The sequence below is a fragment of the Erinaceus europaeus genome, chromosome 4 (assembly GCF_950295315.1).
Source record: "Erinaceus europaeus chromosome 4, mEriEur2.1, whole genome shotgun sequence".
Classification (NCBI taxonomy): Eukaryota; Metazoa; Chordata; class Mammalia; order Eulipotyphla; family Erinaceidae; genus Erinaceus; species Erinaceus europaeus.
The window spans coordinates 153,183,644-153,206,876 of record NC_080165.1 but is presented as its reverse complement, the minus strand read 5'-3'; the positions used below and the strand labels follow the sequence as shown (position 1 = coordinate 153,206,876).

The 23,233-nt window shown below is 50.3% G+C and overlaps 1 protein-coding gene across 2 annotated transcripts in view; it reads left to right on the top strand.

Moving 5' to 3' along the window:
• FHL5 (four and a half LIM domains 5) overlaps nucleotides 1-22,998 on the top strand; it is a 46,140-nt gene extending 23,142 nt beyond the window's left edge. For both annotated transcript variants that reach the window (XM_060190748.1, XM_060190747.1), the window contains exons 5-6: nucleotides 18,868-19,054; nucleotides 22,400-22,998. In XM_060190748.1, the coding sequence (XP_060046731.1) occupies nucleotides 18,868-19,054; nucleotides 22,400-22,563 (351 nt within the window). In that variant the 3' untranslated portion in view covers nucleotides 22,564-22,998. The remainder of the gene's footprint in view (nucleotides 1-18,867; nucleotides 19,055-22,399) is intronic.
• Nucleotides 22,999-23,233: the final 235 nt, after the last annotated feature.

The following is a 23,233-nucleotide window of genomic DNA, read 5'->3' as shown; positions in this document are numbered from 1 at the left end:
AGTCAGGGAGCAGTCAGGAAATAGTCAGGAAGTAGTCAGGGAGCAGTCAGGAAATAGTCAGGGAGCAGTCAGGAAATAGTCAGGAAATAGTCAGGGAGCAGTCAGGAAGCAGTCAGGGAGCAGTCAGGGAGCAGTCAGGAAATAGTCAGGAAGCAGTCAGGGAGCAGTCAGGGAGCAGTCAGGAAATAGTCAGGGAGCAGTCAGGAAATAGTCAGGAAGAAGTCAGGAAGCAGTCAGGAAGCAGTCAGGGAGCAGTCAGGGAGCAGTCAGGAAATAGTCAGGAAGAAGTCAGGGAGCAGTCAGGGAGCAGTCAGGGAGCAGTCAGGGAGCAGTCAGGAAATAGTCAGGAAGAAGTCAGGGAGCAGTCAGGGAGCAGTCAGGGAGCAGTCAGGAAATAGTCAGGGAGCAGTCAGGGAGCAGTCAGGAAATAGTCAGGGAGCAGTCAGGGAGCAGTCAGGGAGCAGTCAGGAAGCAGTCAGGGAGCAGTCAGGGAGCAGTCAGGGAGCAGTCAGGGAGCAGTCAGGGAGCAGTCAGGAAATAGTCAGGAAGAAGTCAGGGAGCAGTCAGGGAGCAGTCAGGGAGCAGTCAGGAAATAGTCAGGGAGCAGTCAGGAAGCAGTCAGGGAGCAGTCAGAGAGCAGTCAGGGAGCAGTCAGGAAATAGTCAGGGAGCAGTCAGGGAGCAGTCAGGGAGCAGTCAGGGAGCAGTCAGGAAATAGTCAGGGAGCAGTCAGGAAATAGTCAGGAAATAGTCAGGGAGCAGTCAGGGAGCAGTCAGGGAGCAGTCAGGAAATAGTCAGGGAGCAGTCAGGGAGCAGTCAGGGAGCAGTCAGGAAATAGTCAGGAAGCAGTCAGGGAGCAGTCAGGGAGCAGTCAGGAAGCAGTCAGGGAGCAGTCAGGAAATAGTCAGGGAGCAGTCAGGGAGCAGTCAGGGAGCAGTCAGGGAGCAGTCAGGAAATAGTCAGGGAGCAGTCAGGAAATAGTCAGGAAATAGTCAGGAAGCAGTCAGGAAATAGTCAGGGAGCAGTCAGGAAGCAGTCAGGAAATAGTCAGGAAGAAGTCAAGGAGCAGTCAGGGAGCAGTCAGGGAGCAGTCAGGAAATAGTCAGGGAGCAGTCAGGAAATAGTCAGGAAGCAGTCAGGAAGCAGTCAGGGAGCAGTCAGGGAGCAGTCAGGAAATAGTCAGGGAGCAGTCAGGAAGCAGTCAGGAAACAGTTAGGAAGCAGTCAGGGAGCAGTCAGGGAGCAGTCAGGAAGCAGTCAGGAAATAGTCAGGAAGCAGTCAGGGAGCAGTCAGGGAGCAGTCAGGAAATAGTCAGGAAGCAGTCAGGAAATAGTCAGGAAGCAGTCAGGGAGCAGTCAGGAAATAGTCAGGAAGCAGTCAGGAAGCAGTCAGGGAGCAGTCAGGGAGCAGTCAGGGGGCAGTCAGGAAATAGTCAGGAAGAAGTCAGGGAGCAGTCAGGGAGCAGTCAGGAAATAGTCAGGGAGCAGTCAGGGAGCAGTCAGGAAATAGTCAGGAAATAGTCAGGGAGCAGTCAGGAAGCAGTCAGGGAGCAGTCAGGGAGCAGTCAGGGAGCAGTCAGGAAATAGTCAGGAAGCAGTCAGGAAGCAGTCAGGGAGCAGTCAAGGAGCAGTCAGGGAGCAGTCAGGGAGCAGTCAGGGAGCAGTCAGGAAATAGTCAGGGAGCAGTCAGGGAGCAGTCAGGGAGCAGTCAGGGAGCAGTCAGGAAATAGTCAGGGAGCAGTCAGGAAATAGTCAGGAAATAGTCAGGAAGCAGTCAGGGAGCAGTCAGGGAGCAGTCAGGAAATAGTCAGGAAGCAGTCAGGAAATAGTCAGGGAGCAGTCAGGAAATAGTCAGGGAGCAGTCAGGAAGCAGTCAGGGAGCAGTCAGGGAGCAGTCAGGAAATAGTCAGGAAGCAGTCAGGGAGCAGTCAGGAAATAGTCAGGGAGCAGTCAGGGAGCAGTCAGGAAATAGTCAGGAAGCAGTCAGGGAGCAGTCAGGAAATAGTCAGGAAGCAGTCAGGGAGTAGTCAGGGAGCAGTCAGGGAACAGTCAGGAAGCAGTCAGGGAGCAGTCAGGGAGCAGTCAGGAAATAGTCAGGGAGCAGTCACGAAATAGTCAGGAAATAGTCAGGGAGCAGTCAGGAAGCAGTCAGGGAGCAGTCAGTGAGCAGTCAGGGAGCAGTCAGGAAATAGTCAGGGAGCAGTCAGGAAGCAGTCAGGAAGCAGTCAGGGAGCAGTCAGGAATTAGTCTGGGAGCAGTCAGGGAGCAGTCAGGGAGCAGTCAGGAAATAGTCAGGGAGCAGTCAGGAAATAGTCAGGGAGCAGTCAGGGAGCAGTCAGGGAGCAGTCAGGAAATAATCAGGAAATAGTCAGGGAGCAGTCAGGGAGCAGTCAGGAAATAGTCAGGAAGCAGTCAGGGAGCAGTCAGGAAATAGTCAGGAAGCAGTCAGGGAGCAGTCAGGGAGCAGTCAGGGAGCAGTCAGGAAATAGTCAGGGAGCAGTCAGGGAGCAGTCAGGAAGCAGTCAGGAAGCAGTCAGGGAGCAGTCAGGAAATAGTCAGGAAGCAGTCAGGGAGGAGTCAGGAAGCAGTCAGGGAGCAGTCAGGAAATAGTCAGGGAGCAGTCAGGAAGCAGTCAGGGAGCAGTCAGGAAATAGTCAGGAAATAGTCAGGGAGCAGTCAGGAAGCAGTCAGGGAGCAGTCAGGGAGCAGTCAGGAAATAGTCAGGAAATAGTCAGGGAGCAGTCAGGAAATAGTCAGGGAGCAGTCAGGAAGCAGTCAGGAAATAGTCGGGAAGCAGTCAGGAAATAGTCAGGAAGCAGTCAGGGAGCAGTCAGGGAGCAGTCAGGAAATAGTCGGGAAGCAGTCAGGAAATAGTCAGGAAGCAGTCAGGGAGGAGTCAGGAAGCAGTCAGGGAGCAGTCAGGAAATAGTCAGGGAGCAGTCAGGAAACAGTCAGGAAGCAGTCAGGGCGCAGTCAGGGAGCAGTCAGGAAATAGTCGGGAAGCAGTCAGGAAATAGTCAGGAAGCAGTCAGGGAGGAGTCAGGAAGCAGTCAGGGAGCAGTCAGGAAATAGTCAGGGAGCAGTCAGGGAGCAGTCAGGAAATAGTCAGGAAATAATCAGGGAGCAGTCAGGGAGCAGTCAGCGAGCAGTCAGGAAATAGTCAGGGAGCAGTCAGGGAGCAGTCAGGAAGCAGTCAGGGAGCAGTCAGGGAGCAGTCAGGAAACAGTCAGGGAGCAGTCAGGAAGCAGTCAGGAAATAGTCAGGGAGCAGTCAGGGAGCAGTCAGGGAGCAGTCAGGAAATAGTCAGGAAGCAGTCAGGAAATAGTCAGGAAGTAGTCAGGGAGCAGTCAGGGAGCAGTCAGGGAGCAGTCAGGAAATAGTCAGGGAGCAGTCAGCGAGCAGTCAGTAAACAGTTAGGGAGCAGTCAGGGAGCAGTCAGGAAATAGTCAGGAAGCAGTCAGGAAATAGTCAGGAAGTAGTCAGGGAGCAGTCAGGGAGCAGTCAGGGAGCAGTCAGGAAATAGTCAGGGAGCAGTCAGGAAATAGTCAGGGAGCAGTCAGGGAGCAGTCAGGAAATAGTCAGGGAGCAGTCAGGAAGCATTCAGGGAGCAGTCAGGAAATAGTCAGGGAGCAGTCAGGGAGCAGTCAGGAAGCAGTCAGGGAGCAGTCAGGGAGCAGTCAGGAAATAGTCAGGGAGCAGTCAGGAAATAGTCAGGAAGCAGTCAGGGAGCAGTCACTAAATAGTCAGGAAGCAGTCAGGGAGCAGTCAGGGAGCCGTCAGGAAGCAGTCAGGGAGCAGTCAGGGAGCAGTCAGGAAATAGTCAGGGAGCAGTCAGGAAATAGTCAGGAAATAGTCAGGGAGCAGTCAGGAAGCAGTCAGGAAGCAGTCAGGGAGCAGTCAGGAAGCAGTCAGGGAGCAGTCAGGGAGCAGTCAGGGAGCAGTCAGGGAGCAGTCAGGAAGCAGTCAGGGAGCAGTCAGGGAGCATTCAGGGAGCAGTCAGGAAATAGTCAGGGAGCAGTCAGGGAGCAGTCAGGGAGCAGTCAGGAAATAGTCAGGAAGCAGTCAGGGAGCAGTCAGGGAGCAGTCAGAAAGCAGTCAGGGAGCAGTCAGGGAGCAGTCAGGAAATAGTCAGGGAGCAGTCAGGAAATAGTCAGGAAATAGTCAGGGAGCAGTCAGGGAGCAGTCAGGAAATAGTCAGGAAGCAGTCAGGAAGCAGTCAGGGAGCAGTCAGGGAGCAGTCAGGGAGCAGTCAGGGAGCAGTCAGGGAGCAGTCAGGAAATAGTCAGGAAGCAGTCAGGGAGCAGTCAGGGAGCAGTCAGGGAGCAGTCAGGAAATAGTCAGGGAGCAGTCAGGAAATAGTCAGGGAGCAGTCAGGGAGCAGTCAGGAAATAGTCAGGAAGCAGTCAGGGAGCAGTCAGGGAGCAGTCAGGAAATAGTCAGGAAGCAGTCAGGGAGCAGTCAGGAAATAGTCAGGGAGCAGTCAGGAAGCAGTCAGGGAGCAGTCAGGAAATAGTCAGGGAGCAGTCAGGGAGCAGTCAGGAAATAGTCAGGGAGCAGTCAGGAAGCAGTCAGGAAGCAGTCAGGGAGCAGTCAGGAAATAGTCAGGGAGCAGTCAGGGAGCAGTCAGGGAGCAGTCAGGGAGCAGTCAGGGAGCAGTCAGGGAGCAGTCAGGAAATAGTCAGGAAGCAGTCAGGAAGCAGTCAGGAAATAGTCAGGAAGTAGTCAGGAAGCAGTCAGGAAATAGTCAGGAAGTAGTCAGGGAGCAGTCAGGAAATAGTCAGGGAGCAGTCAGGAAATAGTCAGGGAGCAGTCAGGGAGCAGTCAGGAAATAGTCAGGGAGCAGTCAGGAAATAGTCAGGAAGCAGTCAGGGAGCAGTCAGGAAGCAGTCAGGAAGCAGTTAGGAAGCAGTCAGGGAGCAGTCAGGAAATAGTCAGGAAGCAGTCAGGAAATAGTCAGGAAGCAGTCAGGGAGCAGTCAGGGAGCAGTCAGGAAATAGTCAGGAAGAAGTCAGGGAGCAGTCAGGAAATAGTCAGGGAGCAGTCAGGAAGCAGTCAGGAAACAGTTAGGAAGCAGTCAGGGAGCAGTCAGGGAGCAGTCAGGGAGCAGTCAGGAAGCAGTCAGGAAATAGTCAGGAAGCAGTCAGGGAGCAGTCAGGGAGCAGTCAGGAAATAGTCAGGGAGCAGTCAGGGAGCAGTCAGGGAGCAGTCAGGAAATAGTCAGGAAGCAGTCAGGAAATAGTCAGGAAGTAGTCAGGGAGCAGTCAGGGAGCAGTCAGGAAATAGTCAGGGAGCAGTCAGCGAGCAGTCAGGAAACAGTTAGGAAGCAGTCAGGGAGCAGTCAGGGAGCAGTCAGGGAGCAGTCAGGAAGCAGTCAGGAAATAGTCAGGAAGCAGTCAGGGAGCAGTCAGGAAATAGTCAGGAAGCAGTCAGGAAATAGTCAGGAAGTAGTCAGGGAGCAGTCAGGGAGCAGTCAGGGAGCAGTCAGGAAATAGTCAGGGAGCAGTCAGGAAATAGTCAGGAAGCAGTCAGGAAATAGTCAGGGAGCAGTCAGGGAGCAGTCAGGAAATAGTCAGGGAGCAGTCAGGGAGCAGTCAGGGAGCAGTCAGGAAATAGTCAGGAAGCAGTCAGAGAGCAGTCAGGGAGCAGTCAGGAAATAGTCAGGAAGCAGTCAGGGAGCAGTCAGGAAATAGTCAGGGAGCAGTCAGGAAATAGTCAGGAAATAGTCAGGGAGCAGTCAGGAAGCAGTCAGGGAGCATTCAGGGAGCAGTCAGGAAATAGTCAGGGAGCAGTCAGGAAGCAGTCAGGGAGCAGTCAGGAAATAGTCAGGAAGCAGTCAGGGAGCAGTCAGGGAGCAGTCAGGAAATAGTCAGGGAGCAGTCAGGAAGCAGTCAGGGAGCAGTCAGGGAGCAGTCAGGGAGCAGTCAGGAAATAGTCAGGGAGCAGTCAGGGAGCAGTCAGGAAATAGTCAGGGAGCAGTCAGGAAGCAGTCAGGGAGCAGTCAGGAAATAATCAGGAAATAGTCAGGGAGCAGTCAGGAAACAGTCAGGAAGCAGTCAGGAAATAGTCAGGAAGCAGTCAGGAAGCAGTCACGAAATAGTCAGGAAGCAGTCAGGGAGGAGTCAGGAAGCAGTCAGGGAGCAGTCAGGAAATAGTCAGGGAGCAGTCAGGAAATAGTCAGGGAACAGTCAGGGAGGAGTCAGGAAGCAGTCAGGGAGCAGTCAGGAAATAGTCAGGAAATAGTCAGGGAGCAGTCAGGGAGCAGTCAGGAAATAGTCAGGGACCAGTCAGGGAGCAGTCAGGAAATAGTCAGGGATCAGTCAGGGAGCAGTCGGGGAGCAGTCAGGGAGCAGTCAGGAAGCAGTCAGGGAGCAGTCAGGGAGCAGTCAGGAAACAGTCAGGGAGCAGTCAGGAAGCAGTCAGGAAATAGTCAGGGAGCAGTCAGGAAGCAGTCAAGGAGCAGTCAGGGAGCAGTCAGGAAATAGTCAGGGAGCAGTCAGCGAGCAGTCAGGAAACAGTTAGGAAGCAGTCAGGGAGCAGTCAGGGAGCAGTCAGGAAGCAGTCAGGAAATAGTCAGGAAGCAGTCAGGGAGCAGTCAGGGAGCAGTCAGGAAATAGTCAGGAAATAGTCAGGAAGTAGTCAGGGAGCAGTCAGGGAGCAGTCAGGAAATAGTCAGGGAGCAGTCAGGAAATAGTCAGGAAGCAGTCAGGGAGCAGTCAGGAAATAGTCAGGAAGCAGTCAGGGAGCAGTCAGGGAGCAGTCAGGAAATAGTCAGGGAGCAGTCAGGATATAGTCAGGAAATAGTCAGGGAGCAGTCAGGAAGCAGTCAGGGAGCAGTCAGGAAATAGTCAGGGTGCAGTCAGGGAGCAGTGAGGAAATAGTCAGGAAGCAGTCAGGAAATAGTCAGGGAGCAGTCAGGGAGCAGTCAGGAAATAGTCAGGAAGCAGTCAGGAAATAGTCAGGAAATAGTCAGGGAGCAGTCAGGAAATAGTCAGGGAGCAGTCAGGAAATAGTCAGGAAATAGTCAGGGAGCAGTCAGGAAATAGTCAGGGAGCAGTCAGGAAGCAGTCAGGGAGCAGTCAGGGAGCAGTCAGGAAATAGTCAGGAAGCAGTCAGGGAGCAGTCAGGGAGCAGTCAGGAAGCAGTCAGGGAGCAGTCAGGGAGCAGTCAGGAAATAGTCAGGAAGCAGTCAGGGAGCAGTCAGGAAGCAGTCAGGGAGCAGTCAGGAAATAGTCAGGAAATAGTCAGGAAATACTCAGGGAGCAGTCAGGGAGCAGTCAGTGAGCAGTCAGGGAGCAGTCAGGAAATAGTCAGGGAGCAGTCAGGAATTAGTCATGGAGCAGTCAGGGAGCAGTCAGGAATTAGTCAGGGAGCAGTCAGGGAGCAGTCAGGGAGCAGTCAGGAAATAGTCAGGGAGCAGTCAGGAAATAGTCAGGGAGCAGTCAGGGAGCAGTCAGGAAATAATCAGGAAATAGTCAGGGAGCAGTCATGGAGCAGTCAGGAAACACTCAGGAAGCAGTCAGGAAATAGTCAGGAAGCAGTCAGGAAATAGTCAGGAAGCAGTCAGGGAGCAGTCAGGAAATAGTCAGGGAGCAGTCAGGGAGCAATCAGGAAATAGTCAGGGAACAGTCAGGGAGGAGTCAGGAAGCAGTCAGGGAGCAGTCAGGAAATAGTCAGGAAATAGTCAGGGAGCAGTCAGGGAGCAGTCAGGGAGCAGTCAGGGAGCAGTCAGGAAATAGTCAGGAAATAGTCAGGGAGCAGTCAGGGAGCAGTCAGGGAGCAGTCAGGAAATAGTCAGGGAGCAGTCAGGAAATAGTCAGGGAGCAGTCAGGAAGCAGTCAGGAAATAGTCGGGAAGCAGTCGGGAAATAGTCAGGAAGCAGTCAGGGAGCAGTCAGGGAGCAGTCAGGAAATAGTCGGGAAGCAGTCAGGAAATAGTCAGGAAGCAGTCAGGGAGGAGTCAGGAAGCAGTCAGGGAGCAGTCAGGAAATAGTCAGGGAGCAGTCAGGAAACAGTCAGGAAGCAGTCAGGGCGCAGTCAGGGAGCAGTCAGGAAATAGTCGGGAAGCAGTCAGGAAATAGTCAGGAAGCAGTCAGGGAGGAGTCAGGAAGCAGTCAGGGAGCAGTCAGGAAATAGTCAGGGAGCAGTCAGGAAATAGTCAGGAAGCAGTCAGGGAGCAGTCAGGAAATAGTCAGGAAGCAGTCAGGAAATAGTCAAGAAGTAGTCAGGGAGCAGTCAGGAAATAGTCAGGGAGCAGTCAGGGAGCAGTCAGGAAATAGTCAGGAAGAAGTCAGGGAGCAGTCAGGAAATAGTCAGGAAGCAGTCAGGAAATAGTCAGGAAGCAGTCAGGAAGCAGTCAGGGATCAGTCAGGAAGCAGTCAGGGATCAGTCAGGGAGCAGTCAGGTAATAATCAGGAAGCAGTTTGGAAGCAGTCAGGAAGCAGTCAGGGAGCAGTCAGGAAATAGTCAGGAAGCAGTCAGGAAATAGTCAGGAAGCAGTCAGGGAGGAGTCAGCAAGCAGTCAGGGAGCAGTCAGGAAATAGTCAGGGAGCAGTCAGGGAGCAGTCAGGAAATAATCAGGAAATAGTCAGGGAGCAGTCAGGAAACAGTCAGGAAGCAGTCAGGAAATAGTCAGGGAGCAGTCAGGAAATAGTCAGGAAGCAGTCATGGAGGAGTCAGGAAGCAGTCAGGGATCAGTCAGGAAATAGTCAGGGAGCAGTCAGGAAATAGTCAGGAAATAGTCAGGGAGCAGTCAGGAAACAGTCAGGAAATAGTCAGGAAGCAGTCAGGAAGCAGTCAGGGAGCAGTCAGGAAATAGTCAGGAAGCAGGAGTCAGGAAATAGTCAGGAAATAGTCAGGGAGCAGTCAGGAAATAGTCAGGAAATAGTCAGGGAGCAGTCAGGAAATAGTCAGGAAGCAGTCAGGGAGCAGTCAGGAAACAGTCAGGAAGCAGTCAGGAAATAGTCAGGAAGCAGTCAGGGAGCAGTCAGGAAATAGTCAGGAAGCAGTCAGGAAGCAGTCAGGAAGCAGTCAGGGAGCAGTCAGGAAATAGTCAGGAAGCAGTCAGCGAGGAGTCAGGAAGCAGTCAGGGAGCAGTCAGGAAATAGTCAGGAAGCAGTCAGGAAATAGTCAGGAAGTAGTCAGGGAGCAGTCAGGAAATAGTCAGGGAGCAGTCAGGAAGCAGTCAGGAAACAGTTAGGAAGCAGTCAGGAAGCAGTCAGGGAGCAGTCAGGAAATAGTCAGGAAGCAGTCAGCGAGGAGTCAGGAAGCAGTCAGGGAGCAGTCAGGAAATAGTCAGGAAGCAGTCAGGAAGCAGTCAGGAAGCAGTCAGGGAGCAGTCAGGAAATAGTCAGGAAGCAGTCAGCGAGGAGTCAGGAAGCAGTCAGGGAGCAGTCAGGAAATAGTCAGGAAGCAGTCAGGAAATAGTCAGGAAGTAGTCAGGGAGCAGTCAGGAAATAGTCAGGGAGCAGTCAAGAAATAGTCAGGAAATAGTCAGGGAGCAGTCAGGAAACAGTCAGGAAGCAGTCAGGAAATAGTCAGGAAGCAGTCAGGGAGCAGTCAGGAAATAGTCAGGAAGCAGTCAGGAAGCAGTCAGGAAGCAGTCAGGGAGCAGTCAGGAAATAGTCAGGAAGCAGTCAGCGAGGAGTCAGGAAGCAGTCAGGGAGCAGTCAGGAAATAGTCAGGAAGCAGTCAGGAAATAGTCAGGAAGTAGTCAGGGAGCAGTCAGGAAATAGTCAGGGAGCAGTCAGGAAGCAGTCAGGAAACAGTTAGGAAGCAGTCAGGGAGCAGTCAGGAAATAGTCAGGAAGCAGTCAGGAAATAGTCAGGAAGCAGTCAGGGAGCAGTCAGGTAGCAGTCAGGGATCAGTCAGGGAGCAGTCAGGGAATAATCAGGAAGCAGTCAGGAAGCAGTCAGGGAGCAGTCAGGAAATAGTCAGGAAGCAGTCAGGGAGCAGTCAGGAAGCAGTCAGGGAGGAGTCAGGAAGCAGTCAGGGAGCAGTCAGGAAATAGTCAGGGAGCAGTCAGGAAGCAGTCCACGAGCAGTCAGGAAATAATCAGGAAATAGTCAGGGAGCAGTCAGGAAACAGTCAGGAAGCAGTCAGGAAATAGTCAGGAAGCAGTCAGGAAATAGTCAGGGAGCAGTCAGGAAATAGTCAGGAAGCAGTCAGTTAGGAGTCAGGAAGCAGTCAGGGAGCAGTCAGGAAATAGTCAGGGAGCAGTCAGGAAATAGTCAGGGAACAGTCAGGGAGGAGTCAGGAAGCAGTCAGGGAGCAGTCAGGAAATAGTCAGGAAATAGTCAGGGAGCAGTCAGGAAGCAGTCAGGGAGCAGTCAGGAAATAGTCAGGAAATAGTCAGGGAGCAGTCAGGAAATAGTCAGTGAGCAGTCAGGAAGCAGTCAGGAAATAGTTGGGAAGCAGTCAGGAAATAGTCAGGAAACAGTCAGGGAGCAGTCAGGAAATAGTCGGGAAGCAGTCAGGAAATAGTCAGGAAGCAGTCAGGGAGGAGTCAGGAAGCAGTCAGGGAGCAGTCAGGAAATAGTCAGGGAGCAGTCAGGAAACTGGAAGCAGTCAGGGAGCAGTCAGGAAATAGTCGGGAAGCAGTCAGGAAGCAGTCAGGGAGCAGTCAGGAAATAGTCAGGAAGCAATCAGGGAGGAGTCAGGAAGCAGTCAGGGAGCAGTCAGGAAATAGTCAGGGAGCAGTCAGGAAATAGTCAGGAAATAGTCAGGGAGCAGTCAGCGAGCAGTCAGGAAATAGTCAGGGAGCAGTCAGGAAGCAGTCAGGAAATAGTCAGGGAGCAGTCAGGGAGGAGTCAGGAAGCAGTCAGGGAGCAGTCAGGGAGCAGTCAGGAAATAGTCAGGAAGCAGTCAGGAAATAGTCAGGGAGCAGTCAGGGAGCAGTCAGGAAGCAGTTAGGAAGCAGTCAGGAAATAGTCAGGAAGCAGTCAGGGAGGAGTCAGGAAGCAGTCAGGGAGCAGTCAGGAAATAGTCAGGGAGCAGTCAGGGAGCAGTCAGGAAATAGTCAGGGAGCAGTCAGGAAACAGTCAGGAAGAAGTCAGGAAGCAGTCAGGAAATAGTCAGGAAGCAGTCAGGAAATAGTCAGGAAGCAGTCAGGAAGCAGTCAGGGAGCAGTCAGGAAATAGTCAGGAAGCAGTCAGGGAGGAGTCAGGAAGCAGTCAGGGAGCAGTCAGGAAATAGTCAGGGAACAGTCAGTGAGGAGTCAGGAAGCAGTCAGGGAGCAGTCAGGAAATAGTCAGGAAATAGTCAGGAAGCAGTCAGGGAGCAGTCAGGAAATAGTCAGGGAGCAGTCAGGGAGCAGTCAGGAAATAGTCAGGGAGCAGTCAGGAAATAGTCGGGAAGTAGTCAGGAAATAGTCAGGAAGCAGTCAGGGAGGAGTCAGGAAGCAGTCAGGGAGCAGTCAGGAAATAGTCAGGGAGCAGTCAGGGAGCAGTCAGGAAGCAGTTAGGAAGCAGTCAGGGAGCAGTCAGGAAATAGTCAGGAAGCAGTCAGGAAATAGTCAGGGAGCAGTCAGGGAGCAGTCAGGAAGCAGTCAGGGAGCAGTCAGGAAATAGTCAGGAAGCAGTCAGGAAATAGTCAGGGAGCAGTCAGGAAATAGTCAGGAAGCAGTCAGGGAGGAGTCAGGAAGCAGTCAGGGAGCAGTCAGGAAATAGTCAGGGAGCAGTCAGGAAATAGTCAGGAAATAGTCAGGGAGCAGTCAGGGAGCAGTCAGGAAACAGTCAGGAAATAGTCAGGAAGCAGTCAGGGAGCAGTCAGGAAATAGTCAGGAAGCAGGAGTCAGGAAATAGTCAGGAAATAGTCAGGGAGCAGTCAGGGAGCAGTCAGGAAATAGTCAGGAAATAGTCAGGGAGCAGTCAGGAAATAGTCAGGAAGCAGTCAGGAAATAGTCAGGGAGCAGTCAGGAAATAGTCAGGGAGCAGTCAGGAAGCAGTCAGGAAATAGTCAGGAAGCAGTCAGGGAGCAGTCAGGGAGCAGTCAGGAAATAGTCAGGGAGCAGTCAGGAAATAGTCAGGAAATAGTCAGGGAGCAGTCAGGAAACAGTCAGGAAGCAGTCAGGAAATAGTCAGGAAGCAGTCAGGGAGCAGTCAGGAAATAGTCAGGAAGCAGTCAGCGAGGAGTCAGGAAGCAGTCAGGGAGCAGTCAGGAAATAGTCAGGAAGCAGTCAGGAAATAGTCAGGAAGTAGTCAGGGAGCAGTCAGGAAATAGTCAGGGAGCAGTCAGGAAGCAGTCAGGAAACAGTTAGGAAGCAGTCAGGGAGCAGTCAGGAAATAGTCAGGAAGCAGTCAGGGAGCAGTCAGGAAGCAGTCAGGAAATAGTCAGGAAGTAGTCAGGGAGCAGTCAGTAAATAGTCAGGGAGCAGTCAGGAAATAGTCAGGAAGCAGTCAGGGAGCAGTCAGGAAATAGTCAGGAAGCAGTCAGGAAATAGTCAGGAAGCAGTCAGGGAGCAGTCAGGTAGCAGTCAGGGATCAGTCAGGGAGCAGTCAGGGAATAATCAGGAAGCAGTCAGGAAGCAGTCAGGGAGCAGTCAGGGAGCAGTCAGGAAATAGTCAGGAAGCAGTCAGGGAGCAGTCAGGAAGCAGTCAGGGAGGAGTCAGGAAGCAGTCAGGGAGCAGTCAGGAAATAGTCAGGGAGCAGTCAGGAAGCAGTCAGGGAGCAGTCAGGAAATAATCAGGAAATAGTCAGGGAGCAGTCAGGAAACAGTCAGGAAGCAGTCAGGAAATAGTCAGGAAGCAGTCAGGAAATAGTCAGGAAGCAGTCAGGAAGCAGTCAGGGAGCAGTCAGGAAATAGTCAGGAAGCAGTCAGGGAGGAGTCAGGAAGCAGTCAGGGAGCAGTCAGGAAATAGTCAGGAAATAGTCAGGGAGCAGTCAGGAAGCAGTCAGGGAGCAGTCAGGAAATAGTCAGGGAGCAGTCAGGGAGCAGTCAGGAAATAGTCGGGAAGCAGTCAGGAAATAGTCAGGAAGCAGTCAGGGAGGAGTCAGGAAGCAGTCAGGGAGCAGTCAGGAAATAGTCAGGGAACAGTCAGGGAGGAGTCAGGGAGCAGTCAGGAAATAGTCAGGAAATAGTCAGGGAGCAGTCAGGAAGCAGTCAGGGAGCAGTCAGGAAATAGTCAGGGAGCAGTCAGGGAGCAGTCAGGAAATAGGGAGCAGTCAGGGAGCAGTCAGGAAATAGTCGGGAAGCAGTCAGGAAATAGTCAGGAAGCAGTCAGGGAGGAGTCAGGAAGCAGTCAGGGAGCAGTCAGGAAATAGTCAGGGAGCAGTCAGGGAGCAGTCAGGAAGCAGTTAGGAAGCAGTCAGGGAGCAGTCAGGAAATAGTCAGGAAGCAGTCAGGAAATAGTCAGGGAGCAATCAGGGAGCAGTCAGGAAGCAGTCAGGGAGCAGTCAGGAAATAGTCAGGAAGCAGTCAGGAAATAGTCAGGGAGCAGTCAGGAAATAGTCAGGAAGCAGTCAGGGAGGAGTCAGGAAGCAGTCAGGGAGCAGTCAGGAAATAGTCAGGGAGCAGTCAGGGAGCAGTCAGGGAGCAGTCAGGGAGCAGTCAGGAAATAGTCAGGAAATAGTCAGGGAGCAGTCAGGGAGCAGTCATGAAATAGTCAGGAAGCAGTCAGGGAGCAGTCAGGAAATAGTCAGGAAGCAGGAGTCAGGAAATAGTCAGGAAATAGTCAGGGAGCAGTCAGGGAGCAGTCAGGAAATAGTCAGGAAATAGTCAGGGAGCAGTCAGGAAATAGTCAGGAAGCAGTCAGGAAATAGTCAGGGAGCAGTCAGGAAATAGTCAGGAAGCAGTCAGGAAATAGTCAGGGAGCAGTCAGGGAGCAGTCAGGAAATAGTCAGGGAGCAGTCAGGAAGCAGTCAGGAAATAGTCAGGAAGCAGTCAGGGAGCAGTCAGGGAGCAGTCAGGAAAGAGTCAGGGAGCAGTCAGGAAATAGTCAGGAAATAGTCAGGGAGCAGTCAGGGAGCAGTCAGGAAACAGTCAGGAAGCAGTCAGGAAATAGTCAGGAAGCAGTCAGGGAGCAGTCAGGAAATAGTCAGGAAGCAGTCAGGAAGCAGTCAGGGAGCAGTCAGGAAATAGTCAGGAAGCAGTCAGCGAGGAGTCAGGAAGCAGTCAGGGAGCAGTCAGGAAATAGTCAGGAAGCAGTCAGGAAATAGTCAGGAAGTAGTCAGGGAGCAGTCAGGAAATAGTCAGGGAGCAGTCAGGAAGCAGTCAGGAAACAGTTAGGAAGCAGTCAGGGAGCAGTCAGGAAATAGTCAGGAAGCAGTCAGGGAGCAGTCAGGAAGCAGTCAGGAAATAGTCAGGAAGTAGTCAGGGAGCAGTCAGTAAATAGTCAGGGAGTAGTCAGGAAATAGTCAGGAAGCAGTCAGGGAGCAGTCAGGAAATAGTCAGGAAGCAGTCAGGAAATAGTCAGGAAGCAGTCAGGGAGCAGTCAGGTAGCAGTCAGGGATCAGTCAGGGAGCAGTCAGGGAATAATCAGGAAGCAGTCAGGGAGCAGTCAGGGAGGAGTCAGGAAGCAGTCAGGGAGCAGTCAGGAAATAGTCAGGGAGCAGTCAGGAAGCAGTCAGGGAGCAGTCAGGAAATAATCAGGAAATAGTCAGGGAGCAGTCAGGAAACAGTCAGGAAGCAGTCAGGAAATAGTCAGGAAGCAGTCAGGAAATAGTCAGGAAGCAGTCAGGAAGCAGTCAGGGAGCAGTCAGGAAATAGTCAGGAAGCAGTCAGGGAGGAGTCAGGAAGCAGTCAGGGAGCAGTCAGGAAATAGTCAGGGAGCAGTCAGGAAATAGTCAGGGAACAGTCAGGGAGGAGTCAGGAAGCAGTCAGGGAGCAGTCAGGAAATAGTCAGGAAATAGTCAGGGAGCAGTCAGGAAGCAGTCAGGGAGCAGTCAGGAAATAGTCAGGAAGCAGTCAGGGAGGAGTCAGGAAGCAGTCAGGGAGCAGTCAGGAAGTAGTCAGGGAGCAGTCAGTAAATAGTCAGGGAGTAGTCAGGAAATAGTCAGGAAGCAGTCAGGGAGCAGTCAGGAAATAGTCAGGAAGCAGTCAGGAAATAGTCAGGAAGCAGTCAGGGAGCAGTCAGGTAGCAGTCAGGGATCAGTCAGGGAGCAGTCAGGGAATAATCAGGAAGCAGTCAGGGAGCAGTCAGGGAGCAGTCAGGAAATAGTCAGGAAGCAGTCAGGGAGCAGTCAGGAAGCAGTCAGGGAGGAGTCAGGAAGCAGTCAGGGAGCAGTCAGGAAATAGTCAGGGAGCAGTCAGGAAGCAGTCAGGGAGCAGTCAGGAAATAATCAGGAAATAGTCAGGGAGCAGTCAGGAAACAGTCAGGAAGCAGTCAGGAAATAGTCAGGAAGCAGTCAGGAAATAGTCAGGAAGCAGTCAGGAAGCAGTCAGGGAGCAGTCAGGAAATAGTCAGGAAGCAGTCAGGGAGGAGTCAGGAAGCAGTCAGGGAGCAGTCAGGAAATAGTCAGGGAGCAGTCAGGAAATAGTCAGGGAACAGTCAGGGAGGAGTCAGGAAGCAGTCAGGGAGCAGTCAGGAAATAGTCAGGAAATAGTCAGGGAGCAGTCAGGAAGCAGTCAGGGAGCAGTCAGGAAATAGTCAGGAAATAGTCAGGGAGCAGTCAGGGAGCAGTCAGGAAATAGTCAGTGAGCAGTCAGGAAGCAGTCAGGAAATAGTCGGGAAGCAGTCAGGAAATAGTCAGGAAACAGTCAGGGAGCAGTCAGGAAATAGTCAGGAAGCAGTCAGGGAGGAGTCAGGAAGCAGTCAGGGAGCAGTCAGGAAATAGTCAGGGAGCAGTCAGGAAACTGGAAGCAGTCAGGGAGCAGTCAGGAAATAGTTGGGAAGCAGTCAGGAAGCAGTCAGGGAGCAGTCAGGAAATAGTCAGGAAGCAGTCAGGGAGGAGTCAGGAAGCAGTCAGGGAGCAGTCAGGAAATAGTCAGGGAGCAGTCAGGAAATAGTCAGGAAATAGTCAGGGAGCAGTCAGCGAGCAGTCAGGAAATAGTCAGGGAGCAGTCAGGAAGCAGTCAGGAAATAGTCAGGGAGCAGTCAGGGAGGAGTCAGGAAGCAGTCAGGGAGCAGTCAGGGAGCAGTCAGAAAATAGTCAGGAAGCAGTCAGGAAATAGTCAGGGAGCAGTCAGGGAGCAGTCAGGAAGCAGTTAGGAAGCAGTCAGGGAGCAGTCAGGAAATAGTCAGGAAGCAGTCAGGAAATAGTCAGGAAGCAGTCAGGGAGCAGTCAGGAAATAGTCAGGAAGCAGTCAGGGAGGAGTCAGGAAGCAGTCAGGGAGCAGTCAGGAAATAGTCAGGAAATAGTCAGGGAGCAGTCAGGGAGCAGTCAGGAAACAGTCAGGAAGCAGTCAGGAAATAGTCAGGAAGCAGTCAGGAAGCAGTCAGGGAGCAGTCAGGAAATAGTCAGGAAGCAGTCAGGGAGGAGTCAGGAAATAGTCAGGGAGCAGTCAGGGAGCAGTCAGGAAATAGTCAGGGAGCAGTCAGGAAATAGTCAGGAAGCAGTCAGGAAATAGTCAGGGAGCAGTCAGGGAGCAGTCAGGAAATAGTCAGGAAGCAGTCAGGAAATAGTCAGGAAATAGTCAGGAAATAGTCAGGGAGCAGTCAGGAAATAGTCAGGAAGCAGTCAGGGAGCAGTCAGGAAACAGTTAGGAAGCAGTCAGGAAATAGTCAGGAAGCAGTCAGGGACCAGTCAGGAAATAGTCAGGAAGCAGTCAGGAAGCAGTCAGGGAGCAGTCAGGAAATAGTCAGGAAGCAGTCAGCGAGTAGTCAGGAAATAGTCAGGAAATAGTCAGGGAGCAGTCAGGGAGCCGTCAGGAAATAGTCAGGAAATAGTCAGGGAGCAGTCAGGAAATAGTCAGGAAGCAGTCAGGAAATAGTCAGGAAGCAGTCAGGGAGCAGTCAGGAAATAGTCAGGAAGCAGTCAGGAAGTAGTCAGGGAGCAGTCAGGGAGCAGTCAGGAAATAGTCAGGGAGCAGTCAGGAAGCAGTCAGGAAACAGTTAGGAAGCAGTCAGGGAGCAGTCAGGAAATAGTCAGGAAGCAGTCAGGGAGCAGTCAGGAAATAGTCAGGAAGCAATCAGGAAATAGTCAGGAAGTAGTCAGGGTGCAGTCAGGAAATAGTCAGGGAGCAGTCAGGAAATAGTCAGGGAGCAGTCAGGAAGCAGTCAGGATGCAGTCAGGAAATAGTCAGGGAGCAGTCAGGGAGCAGTCAGGAAATAGTCAGGAAGCAGTCAGGAAATAGTCAGGAAATAGTCAGGGAGCAGTCAGGGAGCAGTCAGGAAGCAGTCAGGATGCAGTCAGGAAATAGTCAGGGAGCAGTCAGGAAATAGTCAGGGAGCAGTCAGGAAGCAGTCAGGGAGCAGTCAGGAAATAGTCAGGAAATAGTCAGGGAGCAGTCAGGAAATAGTCAGGATATAGGAAGCAGCCGGGAAGTAGTGCAATGTTCACTTGTCTGTCTGCCTGGCCATGGAAGGATAAGCAGTAGTTCCCATGTGACAACCATTTTGTAAACCATTATTTCCCTAACAAAATAAGAAAGTAAAAAGTAGAATCTCATGGAGAAAACAGAAACACATCTGACAAAGCCCCGGACACCACACATGCCACTCTGCAGAAGTGGTGCTCATGACTAAAGGAAGTATTAAGAATCCATAGATCACCCACAGCGAAATGTGTGCCGCCCACAGCACCTAGCTTGTGCTAAACGGAATATTGGAATTGCTTCCAAGACACTTTTTCTCCTTGCTGTTTATTTATTTATTCAAAAGTGTCTTATCAGCTTATCATCTTGCCTCAGTGCTGCACTAGTGGCTCAGGGCACAGAATGTGATGTCAGGCTGTACAGTTTGTTCTGACTGTGAGACCCTGGAAAATGACCGCCTCACTCCCACAGGAGTCCCTCATCCCTGAAGGGGGCAGATAACACTTACTCTGTGGGTGTGTGGAGAGTGTTGATAATTGATCCCATACCACAGGCTAAAGGTGGAAAAAAAATAAGAAGAAAATTTAGTAAATGTTAGTGATTATTAGCAGATGATGGCCTATTTCATTCTATTCAGGATATGTTGAATCTAGAAACAAAACTGTGAAGAAAGAGCTTTTTATTGGGGCCAGGTGGTGGCACACCGCGTTGAGTGCACATGTTACAGTACACAAAGACACACGTTCAAGCCCTTGGCTCCCACCTGTAGGGGGAAACTTTGCAAGTGGCGAAGCAGAGCTACAGGTCTCTCTCTCTCCCTCTCCCTCTGCCTCTGCCTCTCCCTCTCCCTCTCCCTATCCCTCTCCCTCTCCCTTTCCCTCTCTCCCTCTCCCTCCCTCTCCCTCTCCCTTTCCCTCTCTCCCTCTCCCTCCCTCTCCATCTCTCTCCCTCTCCTTCTCTCTCTCTCCCTCCCTGCCTCTCCACTCAACTCTCCATTTCTCCCTGTAGCTACTCAAAGAAATAAATAGATTTTTCAAAGCTTTTTATAATATTCTAAAAAGCTAGAAAGCTATACAATGAAGTAAAAGCATATAGTGCAAAAAAAATCTTAACTCCAATGGCAGATCTTTGAAGACTAAAAGATCAACAACAAATAAAAGACTCAGAGAAAGATGGGCAGAGACTCAAGGTTCTTGGTTTGGGTAGTTTTTTTGTTTTGTTTGTTTGTTATTCAGTCCATTTTGTTCCTACTGATTCTCTGATCCATTGTAGAGAAAAATTAGGCTATTTCCTGCCCATCTATTTGATCCCTGTCGCTTTTGCTTCTCCTGTGGATTTTCAAAAGGTATTCACGAGTAAAGAGCATCCTGATGCCAGTGGTAGAGGGTCTGAAGCACAGGGACAAGGGCTAAGAGGGCAGAAGGCCTCCATGGTCAGTGTCTGTCTTGTGGTCTCCCGGCAGGTGATCACGTCAGGTGGCATAACGTTCCATGACCAGCCTTGGCATAAAGAATGTTTTCTGTGCAGTGGCTGTAGGAAAGAGCTTTGTGAAGAAGAGTTCATGTCCAGAGATGACTACCCCTTCTGCCTGGACTGCTACAACCATCTTTATGCCAAAAAGTGTGCGGCCTGCACCAAGCCCATCACTGGTGAGTCCTGCACCGGCTCTGCCAGCCGCTATTGAGTTGCATGTAGAGCCCGAGTGAAGACAGTCCTCTTCTGTTTCTTTTTAAAGTAAGCTCACATGGGTATCATGTGTGGGTAGTAAGCACTTCTCAGGTCTCTAAAGGCAAGGGGAGAGTACGCTCAGTGTAACCGTCTTCCAGGGGCATGATGAATACACTTAGCGACACAGACTCTGAGAAGACAGATTGTTCAGGGAAGGAGAACTGAATGAGCTAAGAAGTCAGAGAAGACTTTGCAGAGGGATACTTACCAATCAAAATCTTACTTAATTCCAAACCAGGACAAAAGAAAAGAGAAAAGGCATGAGGACAGCATAGCTCGCTAGAGTAACGCGGCAGGCATTACTCTGGACACCAAGCAGGTTCAAGTACGCTTCTGCTTCTGCGTGTGGTAACTTCCTCTGTCACTCTCTCTATCTCTGTGTCCTATCTGAAATGTCAGCCTAGATAGGTGATGTCCCCGTGATTACAGATACAATTTAATTAAATTCAAGTACGATAGAAATCTCTGAAGCTGTAATAATCAGAGTAACGTGGGTCAGGAATTACTTAAATTTCTTTTGTGATGTTTCTGACAAATGTTTTATCCTTTTTTTGTCTCTATTCACTTGCAATAACCTTAATTATGAATAGATGAAATAAGGCAGAGTAACATTTTGCTGAAGAAACAAGATACAGGTGACATTATTTAAAGGCGACCTAGATTGTAAATTGGCCTTGTGTCATATTTTCTCAGAGGCTCTTTTAAGATATTGATACTATGTTGAAGGAACTGAAGTCTGCATGACACCGTACAAACTCAGCAACTATTGTTGTTGTTGTTACTATAGCTGCAACTATTACTTTTTCTTGCTCAACTTATAGTCACTGAACAAGGTAGCAGAATTCCATTTCTACTCTCCATTTCTAGAAATCCGAGAGCACATTTCTTTGCATTTTACTACAGCTTAATAGTGCAGATTTAATATTATCCCTTAGCCCCCTTTATACAGATCACCAAGTAAGAGCTGAATCTCTTCATAGCTTCAAAGAAACCCATCTTGGCCAGCCTCCTCTGACTTGGCACAGAAAGCAGAGTGCATGGGTAGTTTGTTCACCTGTATCTAGTACCTTGCTTTTCAGCACCTCTTGCCAGCGTAGGCTACAAGGAACTTGTAAGCATGTCTGGTTTCGACGGTACAGATTCCGAGACAGCTGTTTAACACCTGGGTGGTGGCACCTGCTTGAGCTCCTGTGCTACAAGGGATCGACCGTGGACAAGGGGCTGGGTCTCCCCGTTCTTAGGTTCTGTCTGTCAAGTCGGATCCATTTACCGAGCTAAGGCGAGGACTGTATTAAATAGCACACGAGTGGGACTCAGAATAGTGAGTCATCCTTCAAGTGTCCGACAATGCTAGTTCTTACACAACCGATGTCTTCAGTGACAAGTCAAGTCAGTTAACGCGTGTGCTGGGGAACTTCTTTATGGAAAGTGACCTTCATGGCCTAGGGGGACAAGTAAATCTGGAATTGGAACAATTTGCAAATATTTTATTCATTATGTCAGGCCCTTTGTAAGTTCTTGCTACTTCTATTTTTCCTTCTTTGTGGACTACTAGAAGAATTACTTTTACAATTACCATTTGTTACAGGACTAATAAACCTACAAGAACTCATATGCATCAAAATGCTGATGTGAAATAATTAGCTTTATGAGCTGAGATGATTCATGTCTATACAGGGCATTGTTCTGGCAGGCAGCTTATTAATGTTCTGAACAGCGTCACGAGAACTAATTGGTTCTTTATTGCTTCACTCTTATTAAAATGATGATAGCCTCATAAATAAGCAAGTTACAGATTAAATTAGGGACCTCAGAGAAACGTGAGATAGCCTGTCTATGAACTAGTAGTGTGTCTGTGAAGACATCAAATACTGTTTCTGGATGGAGACAAACTTGCAGGGCATTTAGAAACATGGAGAATAAATAGAACCATAGCAGCCCAGTCCTCTCCTGGCCCTGCGCCTCCTCAAGCCATTTTCTTGGCTTGTGCCCTAGACTCACACAGGGCATAGAGAAAGAGGTGGCTACCCACTCACATGCTACAGAGCTTTCTTAGAAAGCCCAGGACTGAAGTGAGTCCCAGCTGAAGTGGTGCAGCTACTTAGCAGCTCTTAGCAACCAGTCACTAGGCAACATGACCTCAGGGCCAGAGAAGCAGTCACAAATCTTTGTTGCAACCCTGCGCTGAAGGTGTCTCTGGACAAGATAATTGAGATCATTGCGCCAACCTACATACAAGACAGTGGCTGTCATTCTCACTGGGAGCTTTGGAAAACTTGTGGGATAAGCCACACTGTCACGATACTTACCTTCATTTAAAATTATTTACTTACTTATTGGGCAGAGACAGAGAGAAATCAAGTGGTGGGAGAGAGACAGAAAGACACCTGCAGACATCTGCAGACAGACTTCTTCCTGCAGATGAAGCTTCAGAGCTTGAACCTGGGTCCTCGTGCACTGTAACGTGTGTGCTCCGGTGTGCTGCCACCCAGCCGTGCAATACTTGATGAAGTTAAGCCTAGAGCAAAAGAGAAAAGATGATAAATAAAAGCATTAAGACATCAGTAAACAAGCTGGGAAGTATATATTCATTTTTTAAATTTATTTTTACCAGAGCCCTGCTCAGCTCTGGCTTATGGTGGTGCGGGGGATTGAACCTGGGACTTCGGAGCCTCAGGCATGAAAGTTTCTTTGCATAACCATTACGCTACCTACGTCTGTCCTGTTCATCTTATTTTTACATGAATTTTTCAGCTAAGCAATAGGGTCCTGAAAACAGCAGAAAAAGGTATTCTGATTTAGATATCCCTGACTTCAGAACCTATGCTATTCCTCCAAATAGTGCTTTTGTATATCCACATTGTATCTAAATTTAGGGGGAGATATATTTTATTTGTTTTATTTTAATGAGAGAAAGAGAGAGAGAGAAAGAGATGGCGGGCGGGGGGCAGCTTGGAGCCGCGGGCATGGAAGTCATCTGCATAACCATCATGCTATCTCCCTCGCCTCCACACTCTCTACTTTTGCAGGTAGTGGGAAACGTTACCTCTGAATCATAGCAGGAACTTGCCTGTGGTTGACATTCCTGGGTAAACAGTAGGCCACAGACCAGGAGTAAGTAAGAAAATTACACAGATGATTCTTTAGGGAACTGGACTCTACCTTTGTTCATTGCTGCTTTTCCAGCTCCTGGGAGAGGCTGGCATGCTGTGCTGTGTGTGTTAGTCGGAAGAACAGATGGTCATTTTTTCTCAATTCCATTCCAGGTCTCAGGGGAGCCAAGTTCATTTGCTTCCAAGACCGCCAGTGGCACAGTGAATGCTTCAACTGTGAGAAGTGCTCTGTCTCCTTGGTGGGCGAAGGCTTCCTGACCCAGAACAAGGAGATTTTCTGTCGGAAATGTGGCTCCGGGGTAGATACTGATATGTAGGTGGAGACTGTGATTCCCTACCTGAAGTCCACCTGGCTTTTGTCCTCACTAAATCCAAAGCTTGGTTGAAGTAGCATATCTGTCACACCTTTACAGATCAGTAGGGTAGAGTTTGTAGGGAGAGACTTTTCACACTTGCTGACTGAAACATAACATTCTAGAGTTTTTAAAGAACACAGTAGAAAACCTCTCTTCCTGCAGAATGCTGCACTCTGCTGTTTGGAACAAAATACCTTTTAAAAGCAAGTGACACCCACTTAGACATCACATGGTGTTACACAGGATTGATGTTTCCCAAAACTGAGGCGAGAGACAGAAATGAAGCAGTCAAAGGGAAAGGCCATTTTCATCTGTAGTGAGCTCCTCACGCATGGGCTGCTGGATCGGTAGCAAGTGCGAGGAGAACAAAACTGATTAGCAATCATCACACTTAAAGATTCTGGACTTTCATCATCCTTTAATGATTCTCACATACTGGCGTCAGAGTGAGAACAGGCTGCAATCCGTCCATATCCACATTCTTTCTGCAGCTGGCTGGCTCCCGTGTCCTCAAGCTACCTCGTGAGCCGTGGACGCTCTGACTCGCATAGGGAGGTGTATTTCCTACCTAGGGACAGTCAAAGCGTGGGGTTCAATGCATGTGGTGTTGAAATGATTTTCAAAGTCCGGA